The sequence below is a fragment of the Trematosphaeria pertusa genome (assembly GCF_010094035.1).
Source record: "Trematosphaeria pertusa strain CBS 122368 unplaced genomic scaffold BU26scaffold_11, whole genome shotgun sequence".
Taxonomy (NCBI): Eukaryota; Fungi; Ascomycota; class Dothideomycetes; order Pleosporales; family Trematosphaeriaceae; genus Trematosphaeria; species Trematosphaeria pertusa.
The window spans coordinates 861,680-878,045 of record NW_022987222.1 but is presented as its reverse complement, the minus strand read 5'-3'; the positions used below and the strand labels follow the sequence as shown (position 1 = coordinate 878,045).

General features: G+C 48.3%; 4 protein-coding genes across 4 annotated transcripts; 2 read left to right on the top strand and 2 right to left on the bottom strand.

Moving 5' to 3' along the window:
• Window positions 1-3,497: 3,497 nt before the first annotated feature.
• Window positions 3,498-4,481, top strand: BU26DRAFT_553069 (uncharacterized protein; the record flags this gene model as incomplete). Its single annotated transcript, XM_033832188.1, has 1 exon — window positions 3,498-4,481. The coding sequence occupies one exon, from the start codon at window positions 3,498-3,500 to the stop codon at window positions 4,479-4,481; it is 984 nt and encodes a 327-aa protein (XP_033681121.1).
• A 591-nt stretch (window positions 4,482-5,072) lies between these two features.
• BU26DRAFT_577645 (acetyl-CoA synthetase-like protein) lies at window positions 5,073-11,149 on the bottom strand (the record flags this gene model as incomplete). Its single annotated transcript, XM_033834406.1, has 2 exons — window positions 5,073-10,501; window positions 10,546-11,149. 2 exons carry the CDS (start codon window positions 11,147-11,149, stop codon window positions 5,073-5,075), a joined length of 6,033 nt encoding a protein of 2,010 aa, XP_033681120.1.
• Window positions 11,150-11,377: 228 nt separating this feature from the next.
• BU26DRAFT_488985 (cytochrome P450) lies at window positions 11,378-14,697 on the top strand (the record flags this gene model as incomplete). Its single annotated transcript, XM_033826007.1, has 8 exons — window positions 11,378-11,880; window positions 11,938-12,457; window positions 13,065-13,199; window positions 13,254-13,344; window positions 13,402-13,470; window positions 13,520-14,143; window positions 14,191-14,404; window positions 14,490-14,697. Exons 1-8 carry the CDS (start codon window positions 11,483-11,485, stop codon window positions 14,695-14,697), a joined length of 2,259 nt encoding a protein of 752 aa, XP_033681119.1. The 5' UTR covers window positions 11,378-11,482.
• Window positions 14,698-14,980: 283 nt separating this feature from the next.
• Window positions 14,981-16,290, bottom strand: BU26DRAFT_431541 (aromatic prenyltransferase; the record flags this gene model as incomplete). The annotated part of the gene is made up of 2 exons (XM_033823933.1): window positions 14,981-15,140; window positions 15,188-16,290. The coding sequence occupies 2 exons, from the start codon at window positions 16,288-16,290 to the stop codon at window positions 14,981-14,983; spliced, it is 1,263 nt and encodes a 420-aa protein (XP_033681118.1).
• Window positions 16,291-16,366: the final 76 nt, after the last annotated feature.

The following is a 16,366-nucleotide window of genomic DNA, read 5'->3' as shown; positions in this document are numbered from 1 at the left end:
AAAGAGTACTTTAAGAAGACGTTAGTAACGCTAGCGTTAACTATAGTAGAGTACCTTCTACTTATATAGGTATTATTATATAAATTTAATAAAGATAGATATCTACTTAAGTGTAAAGCTTGTCTAGTAGTTTAAAAAGACCTCTAAATATAATAGAGTAATACCTATACTACTACCTTAGTAGCAAGAACCTTTTAAGCTCTAGTAGCTATAGTAACTACCTTTAGATTACTAATATATTAGTACAACGCTATAAACGTCTTTCTAAACGCAAAGCTTCTATAGAAGCTCTACTACTACACTCTAGAAGGTTTTACTAGTTAGTTTAGCAAGCTCTTAGAGCTGTATTAAGCTCTATATAGGCTAAAGAAAGTACCTCTACTATAGTATAAGAACCTTATAGAGACTCTTAAGAAGTTAGAACTTATTAAAATAAGTATTATACTATACCTATAGGCTAGTAATAAGCTTATAGTTTTCTTCTTTATTAATAATATTATTATACTTATCTACCTAGATAATATAGACGTTTACGTAGAGTTTAAACGTTGCCTGCTTAAAAAGTATAAGATTAGAAAGATAGGTTAACTTAATTAGTTTTTAGGTATATAAGTTGTAAGAGATATAGAAGTAGCGTTAACCTAGCTAATCTAGAATTTCTTTATTAATAAGGTTGCTAATAAGTTTAACCTACTTCTAAAACTAGGTACTAAGTATCTATAATTCTCTATAAGAGAGAATAACCTCGCGAAATCTATAGAAGCACCTAATAAAGAATAGACAAAGCTTTTCTAGTAGCTAGTTAGCTTACTAGTATATATTTTCTACTTTATACGTCTAGATATATTAAGAGCTTACTTAGTATTAGCTTAATACTTAATTAACCTAGGTTAATAACATCTCTATACCGCTATACACGTATAGCAATATCTTATAGAGTTAAAAACTCTTACACTTAAAGCGTTATAATATGCTATAAAGAAGAAACACTTCTAGAAGGTAGATTTTAAAGAGCCTATCTTCTATAGAGCCTTAGATACTTTATTTAGTAATAACCTAGATACTAGAGTAAGCTCTAAAGGCTATATCTTTAAGCTATATAGATTACCTGTAGATTAAAAAGCTACAAAATAATAGATAGTAACTAAATTAATAACTAAGGTAGAGCTTCTAGCGCTTTTAAAGATAGCTTTAGAAATAGAGTAGTAGAACCTACTTTTCTACTACCTAAAGCTAAACCTTAATATTAAACTAAAGCTTTAATGTAATAATTAGTAGACTATAGATATAGTAACTAAGGCTATAGAGAAGCTTTAGATAAAGCTTAAATACGTTAACGTATACTAAATATAGCTCTGCTAGAAAGTTAAGAACTAAAGAATTAACGTTAAATAGATCTCTATAGGCTAAATACTAGCTAATAGACTTATAAAGATTCTATTACCTTAAAAACACGCCTACTTTATTTAACAGCTAGAGCTTAAGAATATTTCTAGCAAGTTAAAGCTTTTACTATTCTTAGTAGAGTAGTAGAAGCTACCTAAGAACCTCTTATACTAGTACTAGATTAGATAGCAAACCTAACCTAAGCAACACATGCCTAATTCGCTAGTATTTTAGGACCTTTAAGGCAACTATTTACTCTTATTTTACTTCTAGCTCTACTACAGAAGCGTCTACTACACTTATTTAACTATTTTCTATTAATTTTAACGTATATATATACTAGTTTTATACGCAATTCTATTATATCTTAACTAGCTACGTTTATTATAATCTATTAGATTAACTATAAAATTAACAGGCTACGTTTATTATAACGAGCCTAGTCTTAATAAAATACGTAGCAACGTGTTAACGTCTACTTAACAAAGTTACTATAAGCTATAGAGGAGCTACGGCAACTATAAAAATACTCTAAAAGCTGTTAAATAAGGTGTTCTTTCTTTTTACTCTCTACTCTTAAGTTTAATTCACGCCTTTACTATTACTCTGTCCCTCTTTTTACCTACGTAGAAGCTATAGAGGTTAGTAGTGTAAGAGTGTTACACTATTACTTAAACACTTAAACGCTCTACTATTTAAACCTAACCTCTAGAACCTATATTAGACTTTCTAATTAGGAATAGGCACAGCCTTATGCACAGATCTCTTATCTCTCTACTTTCTACACTTCTCTTTTAACTCTACAGGGTCCTCTTACAAGGAGGGTGGCCCTTATAGAACTCTACAGCACTAAGGGGTGTATTTATAGGAGACAATTATTAATTACCTTTTTAGGTATAGTTAAAAGCCTTACCTTCTTAGACAGCTTTCCGTATACACTCTAAGCTGGGGGGGTGTGTTGCCAGATATGGTTACTACTTCACGTAACCTGGTTATGTATATATATAGCCATATTTCTCGTATTCTCAATCAATTAACTCATGTCTCAATACTCTGCAATTCATCCAATACTACTCTACCACCCAATCCTCGAGCAGAGCGCGTCATGGTTCTTCCTGCTCATCGCCTTCTTGCGCCTCGACTTCCTGAATATCCATTACGATATGACACTCCATGTGGCCACCCTCAACCGGAGCGTCAAACACATTAATCTTTCTTACGAGCCTATGCCCCAGCTATCGTTTGTGCTGAGCCAACAAGCACGCCACATCCTAATAGCTGGGTGTCCTTAGGAGTGCCAGCCACTTTCCTGAATTGACGCCAAACAACTCTGCTGGCCATTGCGGCGAAGCTTCACTCCGAGACGCTACAAATTGCGCGATGACTTCCTTCGCCTCGAAACTGGAGATATTAGTGCAGCAGACGTAGCGTAGGGAAGCGGGAGGCTCTGGTGAAGAAGTGGAGAGGTACAACAGATACGCGATATCAGGCCAGTACCTAAGCTCGAGGTACCTCTCGAGCGGCGAATTGGTGCCTTCCTTCGCCGCGGGGGCGTAGCTATAAGCCCCGATAATGACGCCTTCGTCGCTATTTACGATTTACCAGAATTCAATTCGGGTATGTGACTCCATCCAACGACACAGTCTGACGTGTGGAAGCAAGCTTTCAGCTTTCTCTTGCCGCCATTATTGATGAGAGTATGGTTGGGGCATATGCCTTCGAGGACGTGTTGTAGCTATATGAGAGCGGCTGCGTTGCCTTCGGAAACGCTGATGTATCCCCAGCTTTAGGGAAGGTTGCTGTGGAGGAACTTGCTCTCGGCATGAACTCGTGGGGGTTTGAACGTTTGACCTACAGCCCTGCCATCCTCGGCTAATTGTCATAACTTAAAGCTGGACGCGCTCACAGTTACGGAAAAGTCTGGCGAAGAGAGCACGTGGTCACCATTTCACCGCCAAGTCATTAGCGCGGCACTAGGCGTTCGGCTAATTGCTAACCGAAGTGTGCACAGCAACTTCTACGCCAGCGCTCAGCAACTTCTACACCCACGACCACTCAAACCTCGCTTTCGGAAATCCAACTATCTCTTCCGGCACTGGAGGCCTGCAGGCATGGCGAAGCGCAAGCTCAAGCTCAAGCTCAAGCTCGCGACCTCGCCGCTCACCCAACCCAGGAAGAAGGCACGATCGAAAGCCTCCGGAGACCTTACCCCGAAAAGCACCAAGCCGCTACCCTTCTTCGAGTACCTGAACTACGATGTGCGCATGTTGATATACATGCATATGCGCCTACCCCCCTGGTCCAATGGAAGCCATTGGAAAGGCTTCATTCTCTCTTGCCGTCAAGCTCACCTCGAAGCATCTGAAAGTGCGGGCCGTCGGCTGAAGGCTGCCCTGATCGCCTTCACGAACAACTTGGAAGGCGTCCAGGTTCCGAACATCCCAATCGGCGAGGGATTCAAGGCTTTGAAGGAGCTCACCTTACAGAGTTCCGTCAACTATATGCCACTATCGGAGTTTGAGAGACTGAGCCCGTTGCTTAATCTGTACCTCGACAAGATTACCTATGTTTTCAAGGGCGATGAAGTCGCTGCTCGAAAAGTGATAGAACCTCCACGACTACAGCATGAGGTTACCGCAGCTCTCACCGACTCAATTTACGGCGGTCTGGCTTCTCGGCGCATGCCATGGCTTCGCAGCATGGCTCTAGATTTGAGAACTGTGGCAGTGTGGATATCAACCGACGCTGAAAAGGCTATCCACACAAAGCAGATCGCCATTGCTTGGGATTTACTGCCTGAGGACTCTGAGAGGATGACGAGATTAAGGAGACCCACTCTCCAGGGCTCCGAGCGGACCTATCCTATATGGGACTTCGATCAATGGGGAGTAAGTGAAGAAAACCTTCAGGAGGAGCTGCGGAAGGTGAAGAAATATGAGCTCTCAGGGAAGGATGGGCTGTTGGGCGAGTGTGGGCTCCGAAGCGATTATCGATGGGTATTGCGTCCAGGCGAGAACGTGCGAAGTCTGTGGCTGTATACACCGACTAGGAAGATCTCGAGCCAGGGTATTGGCCAGGATATAGTGGAAGGCTAGTACGTATGCCGCATTATACGCCGCGCAGAATGTTAGTCTGAGATCTGGGAAGCCACTTTTTAAAGGCCCTCGACCGTAAGAGAACTCGAGCATGCTTAGGTAGTTGATCTCTCGAAATCAAAAAGTTGCCGATTACGCGCAAAGACGAGAATATTTGCTATATAGTTAACAAGGAACAATTTATTGTATCAATGTAACAAATGCAAAATAACCCAAGAAGAAGAGTCCGAATTCTCTATGCACAAGAAATAAAGCGGCGAGGCAACTCGTAGGGGGTCTTAGCGAGGTTGTTGGCTGACTAATCGAAGACTGATCCTCCGGTGTCATTATCATAGTCCGAACGCACTGCCATCACCCCAGTTCCGCTCATCTCGTCAATGCATCAGAATTTCGAGATTTACTATTGGGAATCTTCTGCATGTTTGCTAGCTATGGCGAGCGCATGCTCACAGTCGCACTATATTCACCTAGAGCTGCTCAGATTTCGACCCCTGATTGATTGATTTTTCTCGTTTTGAGTCACCAACCTATAGAGGTTATGCTGACTACGCCCGAGCGGAACGTCTCAATGCTGTCGTCTTCTGAGTCTACCTATTCGCAAAATCCTCTTAAGACTGGTTCCAAACCGTCCAAAATTTGCCTCACTCTCCTCTCCTCGATCCAATGCAGCATATATTCCACCCGCAAGTCGAGCCCCTGATGACCAGCCGTCGCCCATCCCTCGATTAACACCGGAAATTTCGCCCCTCGCGCTTCGATACCATCTATATACTCGACTGTACAGCCCGGAAGTTCGAGCGCCGGAACATTGGGGTAAGAATGATACGAGAACATGACTTCCGAAAGGTAGTACGGAGGGAGATGGGGCTGTTGAATGTGCTGCAAGATTGCAGAAAAGGATTCTACATGTTCAAGAGCGCCCTGTATGCTTTGTTTCACCTTCTTCAGAAACATGCGGGAAGACCTTGGTGGGACGGAGTCGACCGAAACGCGGACGGGGATTCGGTCCAGCAAATTCCCCTGCATCGACTCGGTTCCAGGTTCATCGCGGTGAGCATACGGTATGCAGACCACGATATCTCGTGCGTGGAATGCTCGGCTAAGAGAGACCAAGAGTGCGGAAAGTAGCATTTGGTGTATGGTGATATTGTGTTCCGCGGCGGCGACAAGAATGGAATGTAGCAGGTCGGACGGTATGTGATGAGTCAGGTTACCGCCCGCATTATTGAGACGGCACCGTTCGCGAGGCTGGAGAAGTGGAGAGGGTGGCGATGCAAGGTACTCTCGCCAGAAGACAGCATGCGAGTCGTCTAAGGGCATAGCCAACTTCCAGTTCATTAAGTCGATGTAATCGGGCCGAGAACTTGCGTCGTGTTTCTCGTCCGGTCGATCGACGTCAAATTGGGCGTAGCAAGCCTGAATAAGTCCTAGGAAAGTTCGCAAAGAGGTGGCATCCATGATGGTATGATGAGCGACGATGAGCAAATGATAAACATCATCATCCACTCCGCCGTAGAGTACGGCCTTCAAGAGCGGGTCTTTCGAGAAGTCGAAGGGTTGATTTAATACATCATCCACAGACACGCTTTCACCGATATGTCCTACACGGACCGAGCAGAAGAGAGAGTCCTGAAAACCTCGTCGGAGCCGGTCGCCATCGAATATGTACTTGGTTCTCAGGACTCTTGCAGAAATTACGCAGCGGCGTATTGCAGAAGCGAGCCGATGGACGTTCAACTTCCCGGTTACCTTGAAGAGACAGGGCATGTTGAAAGCAGTTCGAAAAAGAGTGTTGGAAGAAAGGGATACTATCTCTTCCTCAGCGGGAGAGACAATCGCAGTAGAGACATTAGCATCTCTCATCCATTCCAAGAACGATTCTCCGCGTTTTTTGGAGTTATACCTCGGCTCCAGGTCCCGTACTGCCAAAACTTGCTGTGCAAGGAGGTTATTACGCGATGCGAAATCTAGGGGTACCTTGCAGCTATAGAGACTGGACAACCTCTGAATGAGACGTAGCTGTAGGATCGAGCTTCCTCCTAGGGCTATGAAGTCATCGTCTGCCTTGACAGATAGATTGGGAATCTGCAGGATGTCCTCCCAGACTTTAGCAACGTCTCGCATGGGACCAAGTGGAAGGACCATGGTCGTAGCCTTCTGAATCCGCGACAAATTTTCGAGCTCACGGTAATCGATTTTCTGGTTTGTCGTCAAAGGAATAGTATCCTGGACGAGTATCCTGGAAGGGACGCAATATATCGGGAGGCGGGAGCGAATCCGATCGCGAATAATGTCTATATCCACACTCTTCGGAGTTATGAAGGCTACCAGACCGTCATTCTTCACCACCACTCCGACCTGGTCTATGTCCGCGGAGGTCTGTCGAATGACGATTTCTATCTCTTCTAGATTAACTCTATACCCGCGCACTTTCACCAGTCGGTCCCGTCGGCCCAAGAACTCGATATCCATGTTTTCGGTCCAACGTCCGAAGTCACCGGTGCGAAACATAGTCAGCCCTAGATTCCAAGGGTCCGGGAGGAAACGATCCTTGTCGTACGCCTCGCAGGCAAAATACCCATTCGCTACTTGCGCGCCGCTCAAACATATTTCTCCAGTGACGCCAACAGGTGCCAGAGTCCGGCCTTCATGTGTGATATACGCTCTCATGCCGGGGATCGGGCGGCCTATCGTTACGGGCAAGCGGGGTGAAAGTTGACGGAAAATACTCCCCACCGTACACTCGCACGGGCCGTATCCGTTGTAAAGACGCCGGCCTTCCGCCCAAGTATTAGCAAGCTTCTCCGGAACAGCCTCGCCTCCAAGTACAATGGCCTCCAAGTTGGCAAAATTACTTGGATCGCAAGCAGAGAGCAGTGAAGGAGTCATCATGGCTGCATCGACAGAGTGGAGCGACTTGAGAATATCTCCTGGATGTTTCAGAACAAGTGTAGCTCCATAGCATAGTGTCCCGAAAATTTCCGCGGCGCAGGCATCGAACCCTACGGAGAACATCTGCGCGATCCGCCGACCCAGTGCAGCGTGTAACCGTGCAGGCGGATAGGAGATGTAGGAGAGTAGCCCTTGATGGGTGGCGAGGACACCTTTCGGAGTTCCTGTAGTGCCGGAAGTGAATATCAGGTATGCTGGATCTTGTAAGGCGATATCTGTTTGCAGAGCTTCATAATGGCCAGGTTCAGACAGGATATCGCTCACGAAGATGACGCGCACGGGTTCCAGCTGAGAGATTAAGTGCTCGGAGTCTCGTCTTGGAACCAGAGCGGTCTTCGCCCCACTCGTGCGGATGATCGTCTGCGCGCGCTCCGCCGGTAACTCGACGTCGATTGGGCAATAAACGGCACCCACTTTCACGGCTGCCAGCGTTGCTATGATCCAGTCCAGGCTTCCGTCTGCGAGAATCGCCACTGGAGTGCCTTTATCTGCATACGATGATAGATCCCATGCCACCTTGTTCGCTGCTGCGTCAAGCTCTTCATACGTTAAGGAAGCCGCAGAGCCCTCTACCGCCACTGCATCGGGATATACCCTGGCAACCATCTCAAACGCTACTTTGAGACTGGAATGACCCGGTGGTATAAAAGCCGGAGGCTGCTCTCTTTGGATTAAAGCGTCGAACTCACATTGGCTGAGCGGCGGCCTGATTGAGCGACCCGACTCTTCCTGGATTAACGCATCAAGTAGGTTGAGGAACATATCCCTGAATTGCCTCAGAACCTTAATCGTCGTGTGCGAGGTGACTTTCGTCGGCGCGAACAGCAACCGAAACTTGAGCTCCTCCCGTTCCGATTCCACAAGAAGCGTCCACGTGAACTCGGAAAGTTGGGTCTGCCTTATTTTCCAAGGTTCTGGAATGGATTTGCTGCTCATACGAGCCTCCAGCATATCATACTGCAAGGATACGAGAGTATCGAAAGCCGTATGATCCATTGGGACCGTCCACTGGTAATCGGCCATCGCAAGAATTTGAGAGTGTATATCCTGTATCCAATATTTGGCAGACTGGTCTCCCTGCATGTCGTTCATAGCAAAAGGGCAAACGTTGATCAAGGGTCCGATGATAACATCTGCTTCGTTCAAGCGGAGGTTCCGACCGGAAAATACAACTCCGAAGGATGCGGCTTTGGAACCAGTATACCACATCATAAGCTTCGCCCATGCACCGTAGATCAGCGAGCTTACGGAGATACCACGGCTTCTACATACACTCGCGATGGATGTCAAAGGAATTCCTGACGTGATGACTGCTTGATACTCGCTAGAGAATCCCAGTTCACACGCTGGGGTCGTTTCCCTCGGAAGCTGGAGTGCTTTCGCGTCCGCTTGAAGCCGAGTTATGCTATTCCAGAAAGTGTGAGCTTCTGGAGAAGCCGCAGCCCGAAGAGAGCGTTGAACACACAGCACAGCATGAAACTCCGGAGGGTTTGGGAGCACGTTTCCATCTAAAATGGCCCGCAGCTCATCCAAAAGGACCGCAACAGAGTGTCCGTCGATGCGAGAGTGGTGAATGCACCAGAGAATATGTGGCGAAGAATCGGTGGCTGTGATCATCCGAAATGCGTTCAGTGGATTCGACGCGTCGCACGACCTGACGCGCTGGAATAGTACTTTTTTTTGTCGGGCAATTTCAGACGCGCGGTTTGACTTGGAGATGGAAACGGACATCCAGTCCATCTCCCACGCCTCTGACGGGACGCATTCCTGTTCTTTTAGGTCGAAAGTGCAGGTGAGAATAACATGTCGCCGGTACAACATCTCCCAGGCGCTTCGAAATTGGCTCTCTTGCAAATCTGAAAGTGAGGCAGCTAAGTCGATTTCCACCAGCAGATAATACTGCACTGGGTTGGTCGCCATTGTACACAGCATTTTCTCTTGCATCGTTGTAAGGGGGAACGACTCTCCATAGGGCAATCGGCGGATACAGGGTTTGGCCAGAGAAGTGAGACCTGAACATATGGAACGAAGAGGGAGGTCACCCATGAGCGGAGCCATGTAGACCATCAAGTGTTTCTCTCGTAGCTTCGTTAGCAGCCTTAGTGCCAGTAGCGAGTTACCGCCCAGCGACACGAACGTCGCGTCGTCATTCACCGCGTCAAAAGGGAGGCACAAAACATCCGCTACGGAGGATCGTAGAAAGTCGAGCATTGTTCCTGGAGCAACAGATGCGTCCCCATTCTTGTGGGCATTGTGCAGCACCATTTGCTGAAGTGGCCTGCCGTCAATCTTCCCATTTTGATTGAGCACCAGTGAATTCAAGGCATAGATTCGATCCGGAACGAGGAATGCGTCGTGTTCTTCCAACATATTCCGCCGGAGCTCTTTTACTGGGCATGTGCTTGGTGTGACAAATCCGTAAAGACTTCCATCAATGTGGAGCGCTGTCGCCGACTCCACACCATATTGGGCCAGCAAAGCTGGTATGACTTCCGATTCGAGATTGACAAGAAACCCCCGGTTCTTGATCATACTATCGCCGCGACCAAGGAAGTAGAGTTTTCCATCTTGGCGTCGAGCGAAATCTCCCGTGCGGTAAAAGCGTTTCCCCTCGAAGAAGACAAATTTCGAAGCAGTCAACGCTGGCTTGTTGAGATAGCCGATCGCGAGTCCTGGGCCTGAGATCCAAATTTCTCCTTCGTCACTCCTCACGCCGTTTGTTACGAGTGAGACATCGCTTCCTTTCATTGGTCTTCCGAGGTCGATCGGGGAACCAGGGCTCAGCTCAGATAGCAGTGAAGCACATGTTGTTTCGCTAGGACCATAACAGTTGTAAATGGCTCGGCCCGGAACCGTCCATGAGGATATGAGCTTCTGTGTGGTCGCCTCGCCTCCAAGAAAGATCGCACGCAGCTTCTCGTGTGTTCTGGCCGCACTAAGGGAACGAAGAATGGACGGCGTGCAGGGCAGTATGGTACAGTCCTCCAGACATGATTCTAAAGTCTCAGGTTGCGCGATCATCAATGTCCCGCCGTTGTATAAAGTGGAGAATATGACTCCCGTGCATGCTACTCTCCGTCAGCATAGATCAAAAAAGAATGGTTGATCGTACCGTCAAATGCGGGAGAGAATATGCACAGAACCATATCCGGCGGACGTACGCTTATGTTGAAAGGTGGGTCATCTTGTCGCACATAGTTGAGCAGTGCGCTCCTTGGTACCATCACCCCTTTGGGGGCAGACGTCGTTCCTGAAGTGAAGGCGATGTATGCCAGATCTTCGACTGAAGTGAGGTCTTCTTCGGCTACCATGATGCTGGGTACAGCTGTTGACGCATGAGTAGAACCGATGAGGTCGTTGTATAAGAGAACTTTTCGACCCAGGTTGTCGACTGGCTCACTGCTTGCGATGACCGCCGGTTTCACGGTGTCAATTACATGCGAAATCCGATCCGAACTAAAGCCCTCAAGATCGAGGGGGATGTAACAGGCGCCAACTTCCAAGACAGCGTGGAACAGGACGACCATTCCGATGCATCGCGAAGTTAGGATAACCACCCTATTGCCACGCCGCACACCATTTGCATGCAGTGCAAACGCAATCTTCGTACTTAAGGATCGGAGCTTCTCGTACGTAATTATTTTGTCGCCACAGATTACTGCAATTGCACCGCTTCGTTCTCCGAGGTAGTTGAGGTGTAGTGATGGCAGTGACATTGTGTTTCCGAAAGTGGCGCTCCAAAAGTATCAACGAAGACAATCAAAAAGAAAGCAGTACTGTATCACTGGGAAGCCTTAGACTGCAGAATTAGCGAGTCTGGCACTCGCTCACTCCACGTCCGGAAGGTGTATGGCGTGCGGCTCGGCGTTTACTGTGCCACTTGGGCACCGCTCGCGCCGGGCGCCGAGCGGATATTAGCACCTTCATATCAGGGAGCCACGGCAACGCTCTTTACTGCACTAGATCTATATTTTCAAATCGACAGCTGGGCTCATCTGTTGTTCACAATTCCTTTTACACTTCTTCTCATCGCAACCGCCGTACTCATCATGCCCGAGCTCGACGTTCTCATCATTGGAGGCGGCCCAGCTGGGCTTTCGGCAGCCCTTTGTCTATCCCGTGCTTGCTACAAGACGGCCATCTTCGACTCTGGTGCCTATCGGAACGCCGAAGCGCTGCACATGCACATGTTCCCAACGTGGGACCACAAAGACCCGAAGGAGTATCGTACTGCGGCAAAGGCAGAGCTACTGGACCGCTATGGGGACTTCGTGGCCTTTGTGGATCGCCGGGTTACGTCGGCGACTAAGGATACGGACAATGGAACGTTCGAGGTGGTAGATGAGATGGGGGAGGAGTGGAGTGGAAAGAAACTGCTTTTGGCAACTGGGGTGAAGGACATATTACCGGATATCCCTGGCTATGAAGAATGCTGGGTTAAGGGAATGTAAGTTCTGTTCACCTTCTCTTCCAACGCAACTTTGCTTTCCCTGACCGAGTGTAGATTTCACTGTCTCTTCTGCCATGGACACGAAGATCGCGGTCAAAAGTCTGTCGGTGTCCTCGCGATCGAACTGATGGCTCAAGCACCTATGATCACGAATAGCTATGTGCGCAACGCGCTGCAGTTCTCGGAGAGCGTCACGATCTACACGGATGGCTCCGAATCCGTTGCTACGACCATCTCGGGAATGGTTGCCGGCATTGGAGAGCGGGTGAAAATAGACAATGGGTCAATAGCTCGCCTAATCAAGGAGCCTACTGGTGCAACCGTCACGATAGAGTTCACCGATGGGACCAAGGTCACTCAGAGCTTTCTGGTCCATGGACCTCGCAACGAAATGGATCTTGGGTTCGCGAAGGACTTGATGTTGGACAAAATGCCATCAGGTGGAGAGCTCAAGGTCACGTCTCCGTTCAACGAGACGACTGAACCCGGCTGCTTTGCGGCTGGGGATTGCGGTTCGATGGGCAAAATTGTTGTAGCTGGCGTCGCATATGGCGCTTTCGCCGCGATGGGTATCGTAAAACAATTGCAGGGGTACTGAATGGTCACCCCGCAAAGCCAGCTCTTTCCCCAAAATCCACTCGCTCCTGTAACTAGCTTCAAGCATGCTTTTGGTCTCTCGCGGGATCATTGTCTTCCCCTTCAACTCCTCTGTAAAATGTTGACTATGTCGAATCGGCCTGCGAGTTGGGCCGCGCCCATAAGACTCAGCTATCTATGGTGGCCAATGGCTCGGGGGCCGGGTTGGCCTGGGTGACTCCGATCTCCAAGGTCCGTCGCACAAGTGCTTATATAGGGTTAAAGGTAGACCTATTCCCAATAGTACACTCACCAAGCTTGAACATAATCATGGAGTCAATTTTCGATGTGCAAGCGCTTCCATTCAGAATGGGGAGCCTTATTGCTGGGGCGTTACTTCTGCTTTCGATTCTGCGCCAGCTCGCTTTTCCTCCTCAGCGACACAATCGCGCCAAAGTTCTCCGCATCGGCAAGACAGGAGTTCAATCATGGATTACCTGGGACAGCGCGCCACAGCTTTCGCTTGGAAAATACGTAAAGGAAGGGTATTACAAAGTACGTCGTGCTCATCCTACTCCGCTCCAGTCTGCTAATCTGCTACGCAGATGAACAAGGCGCTTGACAAGCCTTTCGCGATTCCCATGTGCGGTATGGAAAATACGATTCTGCAGCCGAAATACCTCTCCGTGCTGAAGCGAGAGGACCGCAACGAGCTGAGCCTGTGTCAAGCCTTTGAGGATGTACGGAGCGATCCCTGTTTGGATTATACCTAGGTACCTGCTCATCTTGCCCAGATGTTCAACATGACCACCACTTCAGGGAAGGAAGGGCGACATGATCATGTGGAAATTGACGTGGTTGGGAAGTACATCAACGCTCGTCTAAGTAAGTCACTCCATGAAACCTGCGTAGCTCGACAGCTCACGTTGATGGGACGTTTAGCACAATTTCATCCTTTCATGGTGTCCCAGACTGATTACGCATTTGAGCTTATTGTTGGCCCTGAGCCTAGTAAGTTCGTCCTGCCGTATACTTGAGCCAGGCACTTATACCCATTCAGGGTGGAAGAAGTTCAACACCGCGGATCTCTGCTTCGATCTGGTCTTTGCTGAAACCGCCCGTGTCCTCTCTGGTGAGGAGCTTTGCCAGAATCCCGAATACATCGAAGCCATCGTCGATTACTCGAAGTCGTTCTTAATGAGTGGCTTCATGTGGCCGATACGACCGCCAAACTGGGGACCCATCCGTAACTGGCTGTATTGGTTGTGTACTTGGCGTCTTCGCCGGGACATCAAGCGTGCCTTCAGATTCATCATTCCGCTTATCAATAGCCGCTTGAAAGAATTAGAGGCCACTGGAAACAACGTAGAGGGCGCAGACCTTCACCTGGACATGATCCAAGGGCTGCTCACCATGAACATCCCCCAGCCCGAAGAGCGGACACCAGTTCGACACGCTCACCGTGTCCTTCACATGTCCTTTGCGGCTTCCGCAGTGAGCAGCGCGCTGATGATGCATACCATTCATCAGACTTTGATGACTCCGGAATACGTCCCGGAACTCCGACAGGAAATCACAAATGCGCTTAAGGAGCACGGCGGATGGACTGAAAAGGCTCTGTTGGAGATGCATCTCTTGGATAGCTTCATCCGGGAGCTCTTGAGAATGAACCCACCGAGTGTTTGTGAGTCAATTTCTCGATGCAGTATCCACGAGGCTAACCAAGAATAGTCGCCGGTCAACGCACCATCCTTTCTCCAACTTACCGCTTCGACAACACTCTAACGCTTCCTAAAATGACGCGCATCGCGTTTCCCGTGATGGAAATCCATACTGATCCGGATAACTATCCTGACCCATTGAAATTCAATCCCTACCGATTCATGGGGTCGGAGCCTGGATCGGAGAGGATGTCAGCTTTCCGGATCACTGATAAATACCTCGCGTAAGTAACGGGTGCATGCCAGCGCCGCCGGCTTCAGTGTTATCTCCGCGCCAGCTTCTTCAAACTTTCGCTGACGCTATTCCAGGTTCGGGTACGGGAAACAGGCTTGCCCGGGGCGGTTCCTCGCTATTCGTCAGCTCAAGCTGATTCTTGCGAAACTATTCCTTGGTTACGAGTTTCAGTGGGCTGGGGGACCATCGAAGGGACCAAAAAAGCTCTCAAGGCAAGTGGTTGAGGGCCAGATTTTCCCAGACCTTTCGACTGAGGTCGAGATCAGGAAGCGAGTTGTCTGAGAAGAGGGTCTTCCTCAACTTGGACACGGAAGTGGGACTATATGAAGTACGCGGCAATTGAATTTGGGTGATCTGTATACAGACCTGCCGTATCTATATGATGATGTTAGCGGATATATAAGGAATCATAACTAAAGAGCAGAAGGATTACGATCATTTTGCTCCCAAAAGATAAAGTCTTGATTAAAGCTTAAAAGATAGCTGGCATAGAAATCAAATATGACATCGCTTGCACGACGCCTTGTACATCAGTGCGCTGAGTGTAAAGAAATATCCTTCCTAATCAAACGCAGAGCCATCTTAGCGGAGTGGTCGATACATCCGGCCTGTTCCTGACAAGTCCCGGATTCAGATACGTGGTGATGTTAATCTTGCCAGCAGCATTGATAGCCCATGAGATGTACGTATGTAAGCCCAACCCTTTCTCTAGGGAACGTCGTGGACTTCAAACATTAGCAGGCATAACGAGACCTCAAGCCTATACACTTACTGTAGTTGCTGTAGAGCCTCCAGGTACGTTTTCTCCTGTAGCCTCATGGATCTCGATGTGAGAAAATGGGACATCCTCGACGCGATCAACTGATCATTGATGCCGTAGTGTCGCACCGGGATGTACACCTTCGACTTGATTGCTGACGTTCGAGGCTTGAATTCGCAGTAATAGAGTATGCCAGCAGTGCGGTGCTTCTTCACCTGAAGGGGATCTTCGAGCGACCTATGAGAGTCCAACCCCAAGACAGAATGCCAAAGGTCCTTCAGGGAGCCCATATCGCCCTTGGTCGTGCAGCTATGCATTTGCCCCCAAGACATAATGCTTCTGACTCGCGAAAAAGACGTGATTCTCGAACGAAAATAGATCTTGATGCGGGATCGGTCTGGATCGATGCAGTCAAAGCTGAGAATCTCGACTTCGGTGTCTGCCCCTGAAGCTCTAATAAATGTGAAGAAATTTTCGAGTGCAGTGGCCATGCTTTCGTCGACAGAAAGCTTCGATACAGCCCTCTCAACAAGGCTCAGCTTAGAGCACGAAAGCCCTTGCGCCCGAGCGTTCAGAACATAGTAAACCTTGAGAAGTCTGTGGCCGCCATCCAAATCGAAGGCCCAAAAGATCTGCGACTCATGCTCTCCCGTCTTGGATCCAATGGGACACCGGTCATATTGTAGAAGAATATTGTTTACCCGATTGAACCAGGTCATATCGGGCGCGGTGAACCATCCGGATGCGTCTTGCAGGAATGCGTTACTCCCATGCAGGTTAAGCCATTTTTCATCCTTAGGAAGGGTCATCGCTAGTGGTTCGATTGAGTACCGAACGACCGGCATCGTGTCTATGTCGCCTTCAGTCCAACTCCAGCTCATCTCAATTGGAGTGCCATCGTCCGTCATGAAGCTGTGGTGGGCGTGCCGACCAATCCTGCGAGGTCGTTTTCCGAGATGTGGCGTGACAATGCTCTCCAGAAACCGGAGCTGGCTGGAAACATCCTGATCACAGTATCCTGCAAGGAAGAGCATACGCTCCAGCATGTGTCGAAGGTGCCGATTCCAGAAGCGTTGATCGTGACCGCCTAGGTACCTTGACAATACAATCGACATTGTTGAACGTCCAGAACTCATTGGAGGAGCTTTCTTCCCGTTGGGTTCCGTTAGATCGTGAACAAAAGGGTGCTTG